The sequence below is a fragment of the Scyliorhinus torazame genome, chromosome X, assembly GCF_047496885.1.
Source record: "Scyliorhinus torazame isolate Kashiwa2021f chromosome X, sScyTor2.1, whole genome shotgun sequence".
NCBI classification, from domain to species: domain Eukaryota; kingdom Metazoa; phylum Chordata; class Chondrichthyes; order Carcharhiniformes; family Scyliorhinidae; genus Scyliorhinus; species Scyliorhinus torazame.
The window spans coordinates 31161042-31177176 of record NC_092738.1 but is presented as its reverse complement, the minus strand read 5'-3'; the positions used below and the strand labels follow the sequence as shown (position 1 = coordinate 31177176).

The window sequence follows — 16135 nt, the reverse complement described above, 5'->3', positions numbered from 1 at the left end:
CCCAGCGCTGCAGCTTATCTATGTCCCTCTGTAACTTGTAACATCCTTCCGCACTGTCCACATCTCCACCGACTTTAGTGTCATCTGCAAATTTACTCACCCATCCTTCTACGCCCTCCTCCAGGTCATTTAGAAAAATGACAAACAGCAGTGGCCCCAAAACAGATCCTTGTGGTACACCACTAGTAACTGGACTCCAGTCTGAACATTTCCCATCAACCACCACCCTTTGTCTTCTTCCAGCTAGCCAATTTCTGATCCAAACTGCTAAATCATCCTGAATCCCATGCCTCCGTATTTTCTGCAGTAGCCTACCGTGGGGAACCTTATCAAACGCTTTACTGAAATCCATATACACCACATCAACTACTTTACCCTCATCCACCTGTTTGGTCACCTTCTCAAAGAACTCAATAAGGTTAGTGAGGCACGACCTACTCTTCACAAAACCGTGTTGACTATCTCTAATCAAATTATTCCTTTCCAGATGATTATACATCCTATCTCTTATAAACCTTTCCAAGATTTTGCCCACAACAGTAAGGCTCACTGGTCTATAGTTACCGGGGTTGTCTCTACTCCCCTTCTTGAACAAGGGGACAACATTTGCTATCCTCCAGTCTTCTAGCACTATTCCTGTAGACAAAGATGACTTAAAGATCAAAGCCAAAGGCTCAGCAATCTCCTCCCGAGCTTCCCAGAGAATCCTAGGATAAATCCCATCCGGCCCATGGGCTTTATCTATTTTCACACTTTCCAGAATTGCTAACACCTCCTCCTTGTGAACCTCAAGCCCTTCTAGTCTAGTAGCCTGAATCTCAGTATTCTCCTCGACAACATTGTATTTTTCCTGTGTGAATGCTGATGAAAAATATTCATTTAGCACCTCTCCTACCTCCTCGGACTCCAAGCACAACTTCCCACTACTGTCCTTGACTGGTCCTACTCTTACCTTAGTCATTCGTTTATTCCTGACATATCTATAGAAAACTTTCGGGTTATCCTTGATCCTACCTGCCAAAGACTTCTCATGTCCCCTCCTGGCTCTTCTTAGCTCTCTCTTTAGGTCCTTCCTAGCTAATTTGTAACTCTTGAGTGCCCTAACTGAACCTTCATGTCTCATCTTTACATAAGCCTCATTCTTCCTCTTGACAAGTGTTTTGACTGCTTTAGTAAACCACGGTTCCCTTGCTCGACCACTTCCTCCCTGCCTGACAGGTACATACTTATCAAGGACACGCAGTAGCTGTTCCTTGAACAAGCTCCACATTTCCATTGTGCCCATCCCCTGCAGTTTTCCTCTCCATCCGATGCATCCCAAGTCTTGCCTCATCGCATCATAATTGCCTTTCCCCCAAATATAACTCTTGCCCTGCGGTATATACCTATCCCTTTCCATCACTAAAGTAAACGTAATCGGATTGTGGTCACTATCACCAAACTGCTCACCTACCTCCAAATCTAACACCTGTCCTGGTTCATTACCCAGTACCAAATCCAATATGGCCTCGCCTCTCGTTGGCCTATCTACATACTGTGTCAGGAAACCCTCCTGCACACATTGGACAAAAACTGACCCATCTAAAGTACTCTAACTATAGCGTTTCCAGTCAATATTTGGGAAGTTAAAGTCCCCCATAACAACTACCCTGTTGCTTTCGCTCCTATCCAGAATCATCTTTGCAATCCTTTCCTCTACATCTCTGGAACTTTTCGGAGGCCTATAGAAAACCCCTAACAGGGTGACCTCTCCTTTCCTGTTTCTACCCTCAGCCCATATGACCTCAGTAGATGAGTCCTCATCAAACGTCCTTTATGCCACCGTAATACTGTCCTTGATTAACAATGCCACCCCTCCCCCTCTTTTACCACCTTCCCGGAGCTTACTGAAATATCTAAACCCCGGCACCTTCAACAACCATTCCTGTCCCTGCTCTATCCATGTCTCCGAAATGGCCACAACATCGAAGTCCCAGGTACCAACCCATGCCGCAAGTTCACCCACCTTATTCCGGATGCTCCTGGCATTGAAGACACACTTTAAACCACCTTCCTGCCTGCCGGTACACTCCTGCAACTTTGAAACCTTACTCATGACCTCACTACTCTCAACCTCCTGTATACTGGAGCTACAATTCAAGTTCCCAAGCCCCTGCTGAACTAGGAAATGGATTTTGAAGCAGAGACCGAAGTCTTCCCAAAGTTAAATCAATGATGTTATGAGCAAGTTATAGATAACTAACTATACAGCACGGAGCTGGGTAAACAAGATTTGTTCCACTCTGTCAGGATGTTCTGTTGAAACAGCTGGGCACAAATACACAAAACTATCAATTCTTTAAAAAAAGACGTTCTAGAGCAGGGACGTTGGAGTTAAGGAACGGAAAAATATATAAACAGTATTTAAATAGGTAGCTATAGCACAGGTAAGTGCACGGTACAATTCCCCTAACTGTGCCCCGTTTCCAACAAACAGGCTTTCAGAATCATCGAACAGTACAGCACAGAGGGGACATTCGGTCATCCACTCTGCGCCAGATCACCCAAAGAAAGAATCACAAAGAAAAATACAAATCGCCGCTCAGTTTAGAAGTAGTGTTATGCTGGAGATTCATTGCAGAGACTCTTCACTTCAGGCCCACCGTGTGACTATCTGTTTTGCAACCATTCAAAATAGGGTTATTAAATATATATATATATTACATCACCGATTGGAACACATTGTAGCTGCTCACCTTTCTTTTAATATCTGTAAACTGTGAAAACATCAATGACCAGTAGAACGACAACTCCATTATGTAATAATAATACATGTCAAACATCAGCTTCTGCAACAAGAACATAAAACCTAGTTAATTATCAATGTATACGTACAGCATAAATCACGCAAATATCGTAAGCTGACAAGAACTTCAAATGATACAACTGAATGAATCTCGTTCAGGCTTCCTCACTCTTCAGAAATATATAATATATATATCCAATTCAGGGATTCACCAATTCACCTGGCCTGCACATCTTTGGGCTGTGGGGGTGAGACCCACACAGACACAGGGCGAACGTGCAAACTCCACGTGGGCAGTGGTCCGGAGCCGGGATCGAACCTGGGACCTCGGCACCTTGAGACAGCAGTGCTAACCACTATGCCACCGTGCCGCTAGGACACCCAAAAAAATGGTGGTTCCTTGTGCTGTCGAACATTTTTTTAAAGTGTCAATTAATGGAGACTTTCATCGGACTTCCGGGTGCGGCAATGACCAGCTGAGTCGCACGTTTCGGCAGCTCCCGTTGGAACGGACTTTTGGGCTCTTAATAGGAGCCCCAACGGCAATTTAAACGGCAAAAACACTGTGCGGTAAACCAGAAGGGAATCCCCCCGGACACGCATGGAAAAGGGAGAGGATAGCGGCCGGATTGCGGAGGATCCTCTGGAGCAGCGGCAAGGAAGGGAAGCTCAAAGCAAGATGGCGTCGGAAGGTGGCCGCTTGTTATGGGGCCCGGAGCAGCAAGAGTTCCTGCGGCGCTGTGTGGAAGAACTGAAGAAGGAGCTGTTGGCCCCGATATTGCAGGCGATTGAAGGACTAAAAGAGGAGCAGAGGACCCAAGAGCTGGAGCTTCGGGTCGTGAAGGCAAAGACTGCTGAAAACGAAGATGAAATACAGGGCCTGGTGGTGAAGGCAGAAACGCACGAAGCACAGCACAAAAGGTGTGTGGAGAGGTTGGAAGCACTGGAGAATAACTCAAGGAGGAAGAATTTAAGAGTCCTGGGTCTTCCCGAAGGCGCAGAAGGGGCAGACGTCGGGACATATGTGAGCACGATGCTTCACTCGCTAATGGGATCGGAGGCCCCGGCGGGCCCTTTGGAAGTGGAGGGAGCTTATCGAGTTCTGGCGCGAAGACCAAAGGCTGGAGAAATACCTCGAGCTAATAGTGGTGAGGTTTCTCCGCTACAATGACAGAGAGACGGTTCTCAGATGGGCGAAGAAAACTCGGAGCTGTAGGTGGGAGAACGCGGTGATCCGCGTATACCAAGATTGGAGTGCGGAGGTGGCGAGAAGGAAGGCACGTTTTAATCGGGCTAAGGCGGTGCTTCACAAAAAGAAGGTTCAATTTGGAATGTTGCAACTGGCGAGATTGTGGGTCACACACCAAGGGAAGCACCACTACTTTGAGACGGCAGAAGAGGCGTGGACATTGATTGTGGACGAGAAGCTGGAATAGTCTGGCGAGAGAAAGAGCTTTTGGGACAAAGTGGTGGTGTGATTACAGGGGGGGGGGGGGGGGGGGGAAATGATTTTTCAATTTGTTAATTTTGTGATCCTGTAACTTTTCTCTCTTCCCCATGTTTGAAGGGGGGGGGGGGTAGCATGAGGAACTGTGGGCGCCGGCCATTAGGGGCGGGGCCGAGTGGGAAACGCGGGCTTTGTCCCCGCGCTACGGTAATTATGGAATTATGGCAGGAACAGGGACGCAGGAAGGAGGGGGCCTCGCACAGTGGGAGCCGAGGACAAGGGGGGAAGCCGAGGTCAGCCAGAGTTTGCTGACTTCTGGGAGCAACATGGGGGGGGGCAACTACGCTAGAGGGGGATCTAGCGGAGGGGGGGGGTTAACTGGGTTGCTGCTGCTAAGGAGAAGGGGGAGCTGTTATGGGATGGGGTGGTTGAGGCGGGAGGGCACCGTCGGGGGGACATACGGGTATGTGGGAACCGGATGAGAAGCTGGGTTAAAAAAGGGGATGGCTAATCGACAAGGGGGGGGGGGGGGGGGTAAAGAGCCCCCCAACCCGGTTGATCACGTGGAACGTGAGAGGGCTGAATGGGCCGATTAAAAGGGCACGGGTACTCGCACACCGAAAGAAATTAAAGGCATAGAATCATAGAATTTACAGTACAGAAGGAGGCCATTCGGCCCATCAAGTCTGCACCGGCTCTTGGAAAGAGCACCCTACCCAAGGCCAACACCGCCATCCCATCCCCATAACCCAGTAACCCCACCCAACACTAAGGGCAATTTTGGACACTAAGGGCAATTTATCATGGCCAATCCACCTAACCCGCACATCTTTGGACTGTGGGAGGAAACCGGAGCACCCGGAGGAAACCCACACACACACGGGGAGGATGTGCAAACTCCGCACAGACAGTGACCCAAGCCAGAATCGAACCTATGCTATCCACAAGGCTACCGTGCTGCCCGGTAGATGTGGTTATGTTGCAGGAGACGCATCTGAAACCGATAGACCAGGTCAGACTACGTAAAGGATGGGTGGGACAGGTGTTTCATTCGGGTTTAGATGCGAAGAATAGGGGGGTGGCTATTTTAGTGGGGAAACGGGTACTGTTTGAGGCAAAGACAATAGTGGCGGACAGTGGGGGTAGATATGTGATGGTGAGTGGCAGATTGCAAGGGGAGGCGGTGGTTCTGGTGAACGTATATGCCCCGAACTGGGATGATGCAAATTTTATGAGGCATATGTTGGGACGTATCCCGGACCTGGAGGCGGGAAAGTTGGTAATGGGGGGAGACTTCAATACGGTGCTTGATCCCGGTCGAGGTCCAGGACCGGGAGGAGGCCGGCAGCGGCCAGGGTACTCAAGGACTTCATGGAGCAGATGGGAGGGGTAGACCCCTGGAGATTTAGTGGGCCTAGGAGTAAGGAGTTTTCATTTTTCTCCCATGTTCACAAAGTATACTCACGGATAGACTTTTTTGTCTTGGGAAGGGCACTGATTCCGAAGCTGACAGGGACGGAATATACGGCCATAGCCATTTCGGAGCACGCTCCACATTGGGTAGACCTGGAGATAGGAGAGGAAAAAGAACAGCACCCACTCTGGAGAATGGATATGGGCTTATTGGCGGATGAGGGGGTATGTCTAAGGGTGAGGGGGTGTACTGAAAGGTACTTGGAGCTTAATGACAATGGGGAGGGTTCAGGTGGGAGTGGTCTGGGAGGCGTTGAAGGCGGTGGTCAGAGGGGAACTGATATCCATAAGGGCACATAAAGGGAAGCAAGAGGGTAAAGAAAGGGAGCGATTGTTGAAAGAACTTTTGAGGGTGGACAGGCAATATGCAGAGGCACCGGAGGAGGGACTGTACAGGGAAAGACAAAGGTTACATGTGGAGTTTGACCTGCTGACCACGTGTAAGGCAGAGGCACAGTGGAGGGGGGCACAGGGTGTACAATATGAGTATGGAGAGGAGAGTCGGCTACTGGCCCACCAATTGAGGAAGAGGGGAGCAGCGAGGGAGATAGGTGGGGTGAGAGATGAGGAGGGAGAGATGGAACGGGGAGTGGAGAGAGTGAACGGGGTGTTCAAGGCATTCTATGAGAGGTTATATAAGGCTCAGCCCCCGGAAGGGAAGGAGGGAATGAGGTGCTTCCTGGATCAGCTGGAATTCCCGAAGGTGGAGGAGCAGGAAAGGGCGGGACTGGGAGCACAGATTGAGATGGAGGTGGTGGTAAAAGGGATTGGGAGCATGCAAGCGGGGAAGGCCCCGGGACCGTACGGATTCCCGGTGGAATTTTATAGGAAATATATGGACCTACTGGCCCCGCTTTTGACGAGAACCTTTAATGAGGCCAGGGAAAGGGGGCAGTTGCCCCCGACTATGTCGGAGGCGACGATATCGCTCCTTTTGAAGAAGGATAAAGACCCGCTGCAGTGTGGGTCCTACAGGCCCATTTCCCTTTTAAATGTAGATGCTAAGCTTCTGGCCAAGGTGATGGCGACGAGGATAGAGGACTGTGTCCCGGGAGTGGTCCACGAGGATCAAACTGGGTTCGTTAAGGGAAGACAGCTGAACACGAACATACGGAGGTTGCTAGGGGTAATGATGATGCCCCCACCAGAGGGGGAGGTGGAGATAGTGGTGGCGATGGACGCCGAGAAAGCATTCGACTGAGTGGAGTGGGATTATCTGTGGGAGGTGCTGAGGAGATTTGGTTTTGGAGAAGGGTTTATTGGATGGGTACAGCTGCTGTACAGGGCCCCGGTGGCGAGTGTGATCACGAACAGGCAGAGGTCCGACTACTTCCGTCTTCATAGAGGGACGAGGCAGGGGTGTCCCCTGTCTCCGTTACTGTTTGCATTGGCGATTGAGCCCCTGGCCATAGCACTGAGGGGCTCCAGGAAGTGGAGGGGAGTACTCAGGGGAGGAGAAGAACACCGGGTATCTTTGTATGCAGATGATTTATTGTTGTATGTTGCGGACCCAGTGGAGGGGATGCCTGAGATAATGCAGACACTCAGGGAGTTTGGGGAATTTCCGGGGTACAAATTGAATATGGGGAAGAGTGAGTTGTTTGTGGTGCATCCGGGGGAGCAGAGCAGGGGAATAGGTGATTTACCGCTGAGGAAGTTATAAGAGATTTCAGGTACTTAGGGATTCAGATAGCCAGGAGTTGGGGAACCTTACATAGGCTTAATTTAACAAGATTGGTGGAACAGATGGAGGAGGATTTTAAGAGATGGGACATGGTGCCCCTGTCACTGGTGGGTAGGGTGCAGGCGGTCAAAATGGTAGTCCTCCCGAGATTCCTTTTTGTGTTTCAGTGCCTCCCGGTGATGGTCACGAAGGCTTTTTTCAAGAAAATTGAGAAAAGTGTCATGAGTTCTGTGTGGGACGGGAAGACTCCGAGAGTGAGGAGGGGGTTCTTGCAGCGTAGCAGGGATGGGGGGGGCTGGCACTACCGAGCCTAAGTGTATACTATTGGGCCGCCAATATCTCAATGGTGTGTAAGTGGATGGGAGAAGGGGAGGGAGCGGCGTGGAAGAGATTGGAGATGGCGTCCTGCAAGGGAACCAGCCTACAAGCAATGGTGACGGCGCCGTTGCCATTCTCCCCGAAGAAATACACCACAAGTCCAGTGGTGGTGGCAACGCTAAATATTTGGGGGCAGTGGAGAAGACGTAGGGGAAGGACGGGAGCCTCGGTGCGGTCCCCGATAAGAAATAATCATAGGTTTGTCCCGGGGAGAATAGATGGGGGATTTGGAGCATGGCAGAGAGCTGGGGTTGTGCAACTGAGAGATCTGTTCGTAGACGGGACGTTTGCGAGTCTGGGAGCGCTGACGGAAAAATATGGGTTGCGCCAAGGGAATGCATTTCGGTACATGCAACTGAGGGCATTTGCGAGGCAACAGGTGAGGGAATTCCCGCAGCTCCCGACGCAGGAGGTTCAGGATAGAGTGATCTCAGGGACATGGGTGGGGGATGGTAGGGTGTCGGATATATACAGGGAAATGAGGGACGAGGGGGAGATCATGGTGGATGAGCTGAAGGGGAAATGGGAAGAAGAGCTGGGGGAATAGATTGAGGAAGGGCGGTGGGCTGATGCCCTACGTAGGGTAAACTCGTCGTCCTCGTGCGCCAGCCTAAGCCTGATACAGTTCAAGGTTTTGCACAGGGCGCATATGACCGGAGCAAGGCTCAGTAAATTTTTCGGGGTAGAGGATAGGTGTGGGAGATGCTCAAGAAGCCCAGCAAACCACACCCACATGTTTTGGTCATGCCCGGCACTACAGGGGTTCTGGGTGGGGGTGGCGAAGGTGCTTTCGAAGGTGGTGGGAGTCCGGGTCGAGCCAAGCTGGGGGTTGGCTATATTTGGGGTTGCAGAAGAGCCGGGAGTGCAGGAGGCGAGAGAGGCTGATGTCTTGGCCTTTGCGTCCCTAGTAGCCCGGCGAAGGATATTGCTTATGTGGAAGGAAGCCAAACCCCCGGGCGTGGAGACCTGGATAAATGACATGGCAGGGTTTATAAAACTAGAACGGATAAAGTTCGTATTAAGGGGTTCGGCTCAAGGGTTCACCAGGCGGTGGCAACCGTTCATTGACTACCTCGCAGAACGATAAAGGAAATGGGAAGGTAATAGCAGCAACCCAGGGGGGAGGGGGGAGGGCTCGGGCAGGTCCTCAGGGGTGTTTTTGTATAGATATTTGTACTTGGTTATGTATATTGGATTGTTTGATTTTATCTCTGGAGAGTTATTATTTTTGTTTTGGCAGTTGCCATTTAGTTTATATATTTTTTTTTTTTAAATAAAAAAAATGGAGACTTTCATCCCAGGGTTCTGATGAAAAGGTCATCAACTTGGAACCTAAGACATAGGAGCAGAATTAGGCCACTCGGCCTATCGAGTCTGCTCCGCCATTCATGGCTGATATTTTCTCATCCCCATTCTCCTCCTTTCTCCTCATATCCCCTGATCCCCTTATTAATCAAGAACCGATCTATCTCTGCCTTAAAGACACTCAGTGATTTGGCCTCCACAGCCTTCTGCGGCAAAGAGTTCCACAGATTCACCACCCTCTGGCTGAAGAAATTCCTCCTCATCTCTGTTTTAAAGGATCGTCCCTTTATTCTGAGATGGTGGCCTCTGGTTCTAGTTTTTCCTACTAGTGGAAACATCCTTTCCACGTCCACTCTCTCTGCATAAATGCACCAAGAGGACTCCCCAGAGCTCGAGGACAGCTCACTTGAAAACACTCAAATGGAGATGACAATCAGGTGGCCATTTTCTTTTTCTTAAAGAAGGCATCATTTCGGTTTTTGCACTCCCGTAACACCAACCTGTGTGACTTGGTGTCAGTACAATATTCACCGCCAGGAAAAAGGGGGAAAATATAGGACAGGAGAATCATAGTGCAACTTTACACGGTGGTGAAGTAGCACAGCCATTGGAGAATATATTTCCCAGTTTGCCCAATGTATTTGAGACCATGGGCGGGATTCTCCGCGAACCGGCGGGGCGGGCCACTCCGGTGCCGAGGAGCGGCGTGAACCTCCGCACCTTCAAGCTAGGCCGGCGCGTTTGGCGCCGCGCCAGCCGGCACGGAGACGGTGGGGGCGGGATTCACGGCCGGAGAATCCCGCCCCATATAACAGAAACATTATAAACTCATTTCCTGAAAATTACAGGGAGTTCTTAACAAAAAACAGCTCAAGCTCTCCTGAACAAAACATAGAATTTGTTTACTTCCAAAATAAAACCAGCGATCATATCACCGTTCTTCAGCTCTCACCTGATAGGGGTAGCTGTACCAGCAATGCCGTGTATCCCAGAACCAAGGAGCCTAGAAGAAAGGAGAAGCAGAGTTACGTACAGCAGTGACCTTACCAGACTGGTGTCAAATAGAAACACTTCAAAATGCTTCTTGCTCCCAAAACCACCACCCTCGCTCTTCCTGCGCCTCCCCCCCCCCCCCCCAAACCACCTCACCTCCAACCCCCCCCCCCCCCCCCCCCCCCCCCCCCACCACCACCTCCACCCCAACTGCCCAATAATTTTTTCCTGAAAAAGATGGCAACTCCCAGGCTAGGGTCCTGCTCCACAGCCACTAAGGCTTTCAACACCTTAACCACCAGTCATTTCTCTTGCAATAGTCTGAGCCGTGGGCTGGTTGACCACGGGTGGCATCACAAACTTGACTAATTCTTTATTGGGCAGCTGTCAACAGACTGCCCAATCAGGAGTAGGAATCTTGGCCCATTTCCCTCCTAACCATGCAGGCCACCATTAGAGTCCCGCAGAGATCCATTAACACAGCTCATGCCATTGGCTGAATTGGGCCCTCCTTCCCCTGCATGACGGACTCCCATGCCACATGGCAAATTCCCAGTAATCCCACCTAACCTTTTCGACACTAAGGGGCAATTTTAACATGGCCAATCCACCTAACCTGCACATCTTTGGACTGTGGGAGGGAACCGGAGCACCCGGAGGAAACCCACGCAGACACGGGGAGAACGTGCAGACTCCACACCGACAGTCACCCGAGGTTGGAATTGAACCCAGGTCCTTGGCACCGAGGCAGCAGTGCTAACCACTGTGCCACCCGCTGCGTGTTAACACACAGGCAAAGTTTCGGATGATCTCCAGCTTATTGGAGGAAAATGTGGCAGACCAGCCAGTACGTTGCATTAAAAACACTGCAGAGATAGGTCAAAGTTGTATTTTAGGAGTGTAGCTGACAGCAGGCTTTGGGATCTCCCTTACTCACCTCCACGTCACTGTATCTGCCAGAATATCTGCCAGTATAGACCAAACAGAAGACACCGCAGACTCACATAAAGGCACCAGGCTCGTCAATAGGTTAGTGTTTCCCCTGTATGTTTTCAGCCCCCACATGCTATAGAAATCTTTAAACCAGCACCTGATGGAAAGGAGGTAAAGCAACTCTCCCAAAACAGCAATGAATTCAGTCAATGCCAACATGCCTAAATGGCGCAGGAAGCCGCATAGCGGCTGAACACTCTGCATGTCTAACGCCCACGGTGACAAAGAGCAACAGCAGGTCCAGTGGAAATCAGGGCCCGTTAATTGCCCCACGTGGTGGTGCTCAGCAGCCTCCCCATGGGGAAGAGGAAGGAGCAGCACGGGAAGGATGCATGATAAATTGCCATCTCCACCCATTTCCCGATCCAAGCCAAACTCCCTCCCACTGGAGCGAGGTGCAAAACCAGTTGAAATGATCGTAGTCCCCAAACAACATTAGGCATCTCCCCCACCAGGCGGCGGTGAAAGATTGGAGGAGATTTGGGAGCAGGTGGCCCGCACGCTTGCCTTTCCAGAGATCGGAGAAGGGTGGACCAGCGGGATCCGCACACCGAAAAATATGTAGCTCTCTTGATGGTTTTGGAGATAAAGACACCACCCAGGCGCAGCACTAAAAAAGCTCAGAAGGCTGCAAGCTTATTTGATGGTCTGGGTGAAATCAGTGGCCATTAGTCAGTCATAATGAGACAGGAAGTGGCCATTCGGGTTATTGAGTTCATGTCAGCACATGGTACAGCAATCCAATCAGTCCCATCTCCGCCACCACCCCCCCTACCCATCGCTGCTGCCCATCCCCCCATCTCCACCACAACCCCACCTCCCCCACCGTCCCCCTCGCCATTTCCGCTGCCGCCCCCCCCCTCGCCATTTCCGCTGCCGCCCCCCCTCGCCATTTCCACTGCCGCCCACCGCCAATGCCCCACAAGTTTGTTTTCCGCAAGCATCCATCCAAAGTCCTTTTGAAAAACCAATCATCGACTCTGCTTCCACCGCCCCCGTAAGCTCAGAGTCCCAGCTCAGTACCACTCACTGTGGGCATTCCTTGCATCCCTCCTGCACTCTGTCCAAAATCGTAAATCGGACTCCCCTTGTCCCTGTTCTATCTATCTGCTATTGGGAATAATTTTTCCCCATCTCCGCTGCTCCAAGGAGAACCACCCCAACTTCTCCAACCCGCCCTTGTAGCCAAAATCCCTCAGCCCAGGAACCATGCTGGTCAATCTCCTCCGCACCCTCATCCTTCCTAGTCGGAGCAACAGAGGGGACACCAGATATGGCCCCTGGCCACCTGGGTTATTGGGGCTGGTGAAAAAGGGTGACTAAACCGAACCACAATTCACTGACCTACTGCTTACGGCAGTGCACGTAATTCCCTCTCTTCGTCATAGAATTTACAGTGCAGAAGGAGGCCATTTGGCCCATCAAGTCTGCACCGGCCCTCGGAAAGAACACCCTACTTAAACTCACGTCTCCACCCTATCCCGTAACCTTCTGGACACTAATTTTGCATGGCCAATCAATCTAACCTGCACATCTTTGGGAGGAAACCCACGCCGATACGGGGAGAACGTGCAAACTCCACACAGACAGTCACCCGAGGCCGGAATTTAACCCTGGTCTCTGGCGCTGCGAGCCAGCAGTGCTAACCACTGTGCCACCCTTCTGCTTTCCCACTTGGATGCTCAATCACTGTTCAGCTTACTTGCTAAAAATGTCAATGAGTGCCTGCATAATCGCACTCCAGGAAGGAATCAACAGCAGTTGGGAGAGGGAGAGAGCAGCAAAAATGCATGTATTCAGAAATTCAAACATGGTGCCTAGCTCCTGTTCCACAGGAGTCACCGGGCAGAAAACCCATTATGCTGGAAACGTTGCAAGAGAGACGTACAGATTTTTACTGACTTTATATACTCGCACAGCCTGTTCCACTGAAAACAGATTTACTGATCAAAAATATTCTTTTGTGCGCAAATCGCAGACTGCACGTTTCGCACACGGGCATTTTAAAGCATTTTATTTTTAAAAACCATTTAAGTGGTAGGGCGTGGGATAATAACTGTCGTTTTAATGTCATACAGACCTGGAAAAGGTCTTGGGCACAATCTCTGGTCAATGCAAGTTCACTAACAGCAGACAGCGCAACCATACAGATGTGCCCCGACCTCCGTGCCGGAGTTAGCTGATAAAAAGCCATCCCGGTCTCCACTATCCATCAGAAGAATACATTTTGAGAATATGGACGACGTTGGCACTTGTGCCCCATTCCCAGCTGCCCCATAGCATGGTAGCCATGGGCATTTTTCTTGAACTGTTACAGCCCTGGTGCCAATGGTTTTCTCCACACAAGAAAAAAAAATGTTGGCAGAGAATTGCAAGATTTGAACCCAGCAACAAAAGAAAAGGAAATACATGAACAAATTAGGATTGTGGGCAACTGCATGTTATGGTGTTCCGGTTCCAGTCCTTGGCTCAGTAGATTGCAGGGGAGGGAGGTGATGGTTGAAGTTCACTCCATTGCTGTAGTCACAGTCCAATCATGCAGGAGAGAGTGCAAGAGCTACAGATTAAGTACTAGCTCTCATTGAGCTGAGAATGTTGTAGCTGTGCCAATCCAGGAAAGATGGTGAGTATTCCATCACGTGCAAAGTCTGCACGTTCTCCCTGTTTCTGCGTGGGTTTCCTCCGGGTGCTCCGGTTTCCTCCCAGAGTCCAAAGATGTGCAAGTTAGGTGGATTGGCCATGATCAATTGCCCTTAGTGTCGAAAAGGTTAGGTGGGGTAACTGGTTTATGGGGATAGGGTGGAGGCGTGGGCTTAAGTAGGGTGTTAATGGCCTCCTTCTGCACTGTAAATTCTATGATCCCTTATTCAAGTATTGTAAATTGCGGAAAACCAGCAGGTAGGCAAGGTGACTTTCAGTGCAGACAGGAGACTGTTCTTGCAATCATGGCGTTGAAACTCTCTCAAGCAGTCCCTCAAAGCGAGGAGGACGGTTGCCACGAAGCCTGTGGCAAAAGTGTGCGGAGTCTTTTAAAGACTAGATAGAGCTTTTGTCTCAGAGGTACAACATCTACGGCACGGCCAAGAGCTCTTCACTGCAGCCGGGATTCTCCGGTCAGAGTTCGCCTTGCCGCTGCTGCTAGTGAGAGCGGAGGATCTGGCACTCGGCCAAAGCTCCATTCACCGCAGCAGGAACAGAAAATCCCGCCAGAATGAACGAGAGTTCCGGCCTGTTTGGTATGACTGACAGTGAAAGCTTCTGGTGAACGGTGCTTGGCGTCCCTCATGCTGGAAGTGGTCATCTGCTGATGCCTGGATAGCACAATTTACCCAACAGTCCACGCCTGGGTGCTGTCCAGATCTTGCGTCCACTCCGGAGAGGGAAAAGGTCACGGATGAAACAGCTGAAAATGGTTGGGCGGAGAGAAGTATTTTTTAGACCACATTTTTCTTTGCTGCAATGCACAGCGCACAAAGTGTTCAGAATCATAACCTTTCAAGAGTTGAGCCACAAAATTAGTAGGAGGAGGGGAAACAAATTAGTCCCAACCACGCGGCACCACTAGCTGCTCAAAATTGACAAATTATGGTTTGTGATGCCTGCAAGGATATTTGGCAGACTGTTGAAAACTCTTTGCAGCCAGTGTCCTTGTACAAAACTATTCAGAGGTAATTTGGCTATTTATGGTCTTGCATTGCAAACTGATGACAGCCACCAATACTGAGAAACTGATTTACATACATGGGTGCACAGACTCGTGAGAAACACAGCCTGCCCAGACTTGCTTCAGAAGGCTGGTGAGAGCTTGTCTTTTAAATTAATTCACGGGATGAAGGCATCACTGGCTACACCAGCATTTATTGCCCACCCCTAATTGTCCTCGAGAAGGTGGTGGTGAGCTGCCTTCTTGAACCGCTGCAGTCCCTGCGGTGCAGGTACACCCACTGTGCTGTTAGGGAGGGAGTTCCAGGATTTTGACCCAGCGACAGTGAAGGAACGGCAATATCGTTCCAAGTTAGGATGGTGAGTGAAACCTCCAGGTGGATGTTCCCATCCAACTACAGTGCTTGCCAGAGGTGATAGAGGTTGTGGGCTTGGAAGGTGCTGTCAAAGGAGCCTTGGCAAGTTCCTGCAGTGCATCTTGTAGAGACTGGTGCCACTGTGCATCAGTAACGGAGGGGTGGTAGACTGCTTTGTCCTGGATGGTGTCGAGCTTCTAGTGTTGTTAGAGTTGCACGCATCCAGGCAAGTGGAGAGTATTCCATCACACTGCTGACTTGTGCCTTGTAGATGGTGGACAGGTTTGTAGTCACAGTATTTATGTGACTGGTCCAGTTTAGTTTCTAGTCAGTGGTAACTTCCAGGATGCTTATAGTGGGAGATTCAGCAATGGTAATGCGATTGAATGTCAAGGGAGATGTTTAGATTCTCTCTTGTTGGAGAAGGTCGGTTATTGTCTGGCACCTCGCACTTCACTAATCAGCCCAAGCCCGAATGTTGTCCAGGTCTTGCTGCATTTGGACATGGACTGCTCCAGTATCTGAAGAGTTGCAAATGGTGCAATGCAGCCGTTAGTGAACATCCCCACTTCGGACCTTGACGGAGCGAAGGTCATTGTTGAAGCAGCTGAATATGGTTGCGCCTAGCACACGACTCTGAGGAACTCCTGCAGTGATGTCCTGGAACGGAGATGATTGACCTCCAATCACCACACCCACCTTTCTTTGTGCAACTTTTTTGTCCATGTTTGAACACAAGTGACCCTGGTGGAGCTCAGTGTCACTGAGCAGGTAATTGCTGAGTAAGTGTCTCTTGATAGATGGCCCCTTCCAGCACTTTACTATGATCAAGAGCAGAATGATTGGGTTGGATTTGTCCTGCTTTTCTTTTATAAAGACAGCACACAACTGGGCAATTTTCAACATTACCAGGTAGCTGCCAGTGACAGCTACGGGCACAGCTAGTTCTGAAGCACAAGTCCTCAGTGCGTTATGACACCCTGGGCGAGTGCACGGTCAATTCCAGTCCCACAGGCTCCGGTGTCCCAACGCAAGTGAATTAACCAATAATTTGTACA

The 16135-nt window shown here is 50.3% G+C and overlaps 1 protein-coding gene across 2 annotated transcripts in view; it reads right to left on the bottom strand.

The window, feature by feature from the left end:
- Positions 1-16135, bottom strand: part of LOC140405482 (ceramide synthase 6-like) — a 139100-nt gene that overhangs the window by 47893 nt on the left and 75072 nt on the right. For both annotated transcript variants that reach the window (XM_072493975.1, XM_072493976.1), the window contains exons 5-6: positions 10025-10075; positions 2736-2828 (exon numbers count right to left, since the gene is read on the bottom strand). In XM_072493975.1, coding sequence (XP_072350076.1) covers positions 2736-2828; positions 10025-10075 — 144 coding nt within the window. The remainder of the gene's footprint in view (positions 1-2735; positions 2829-10024; positions 10076-16135) is intronic.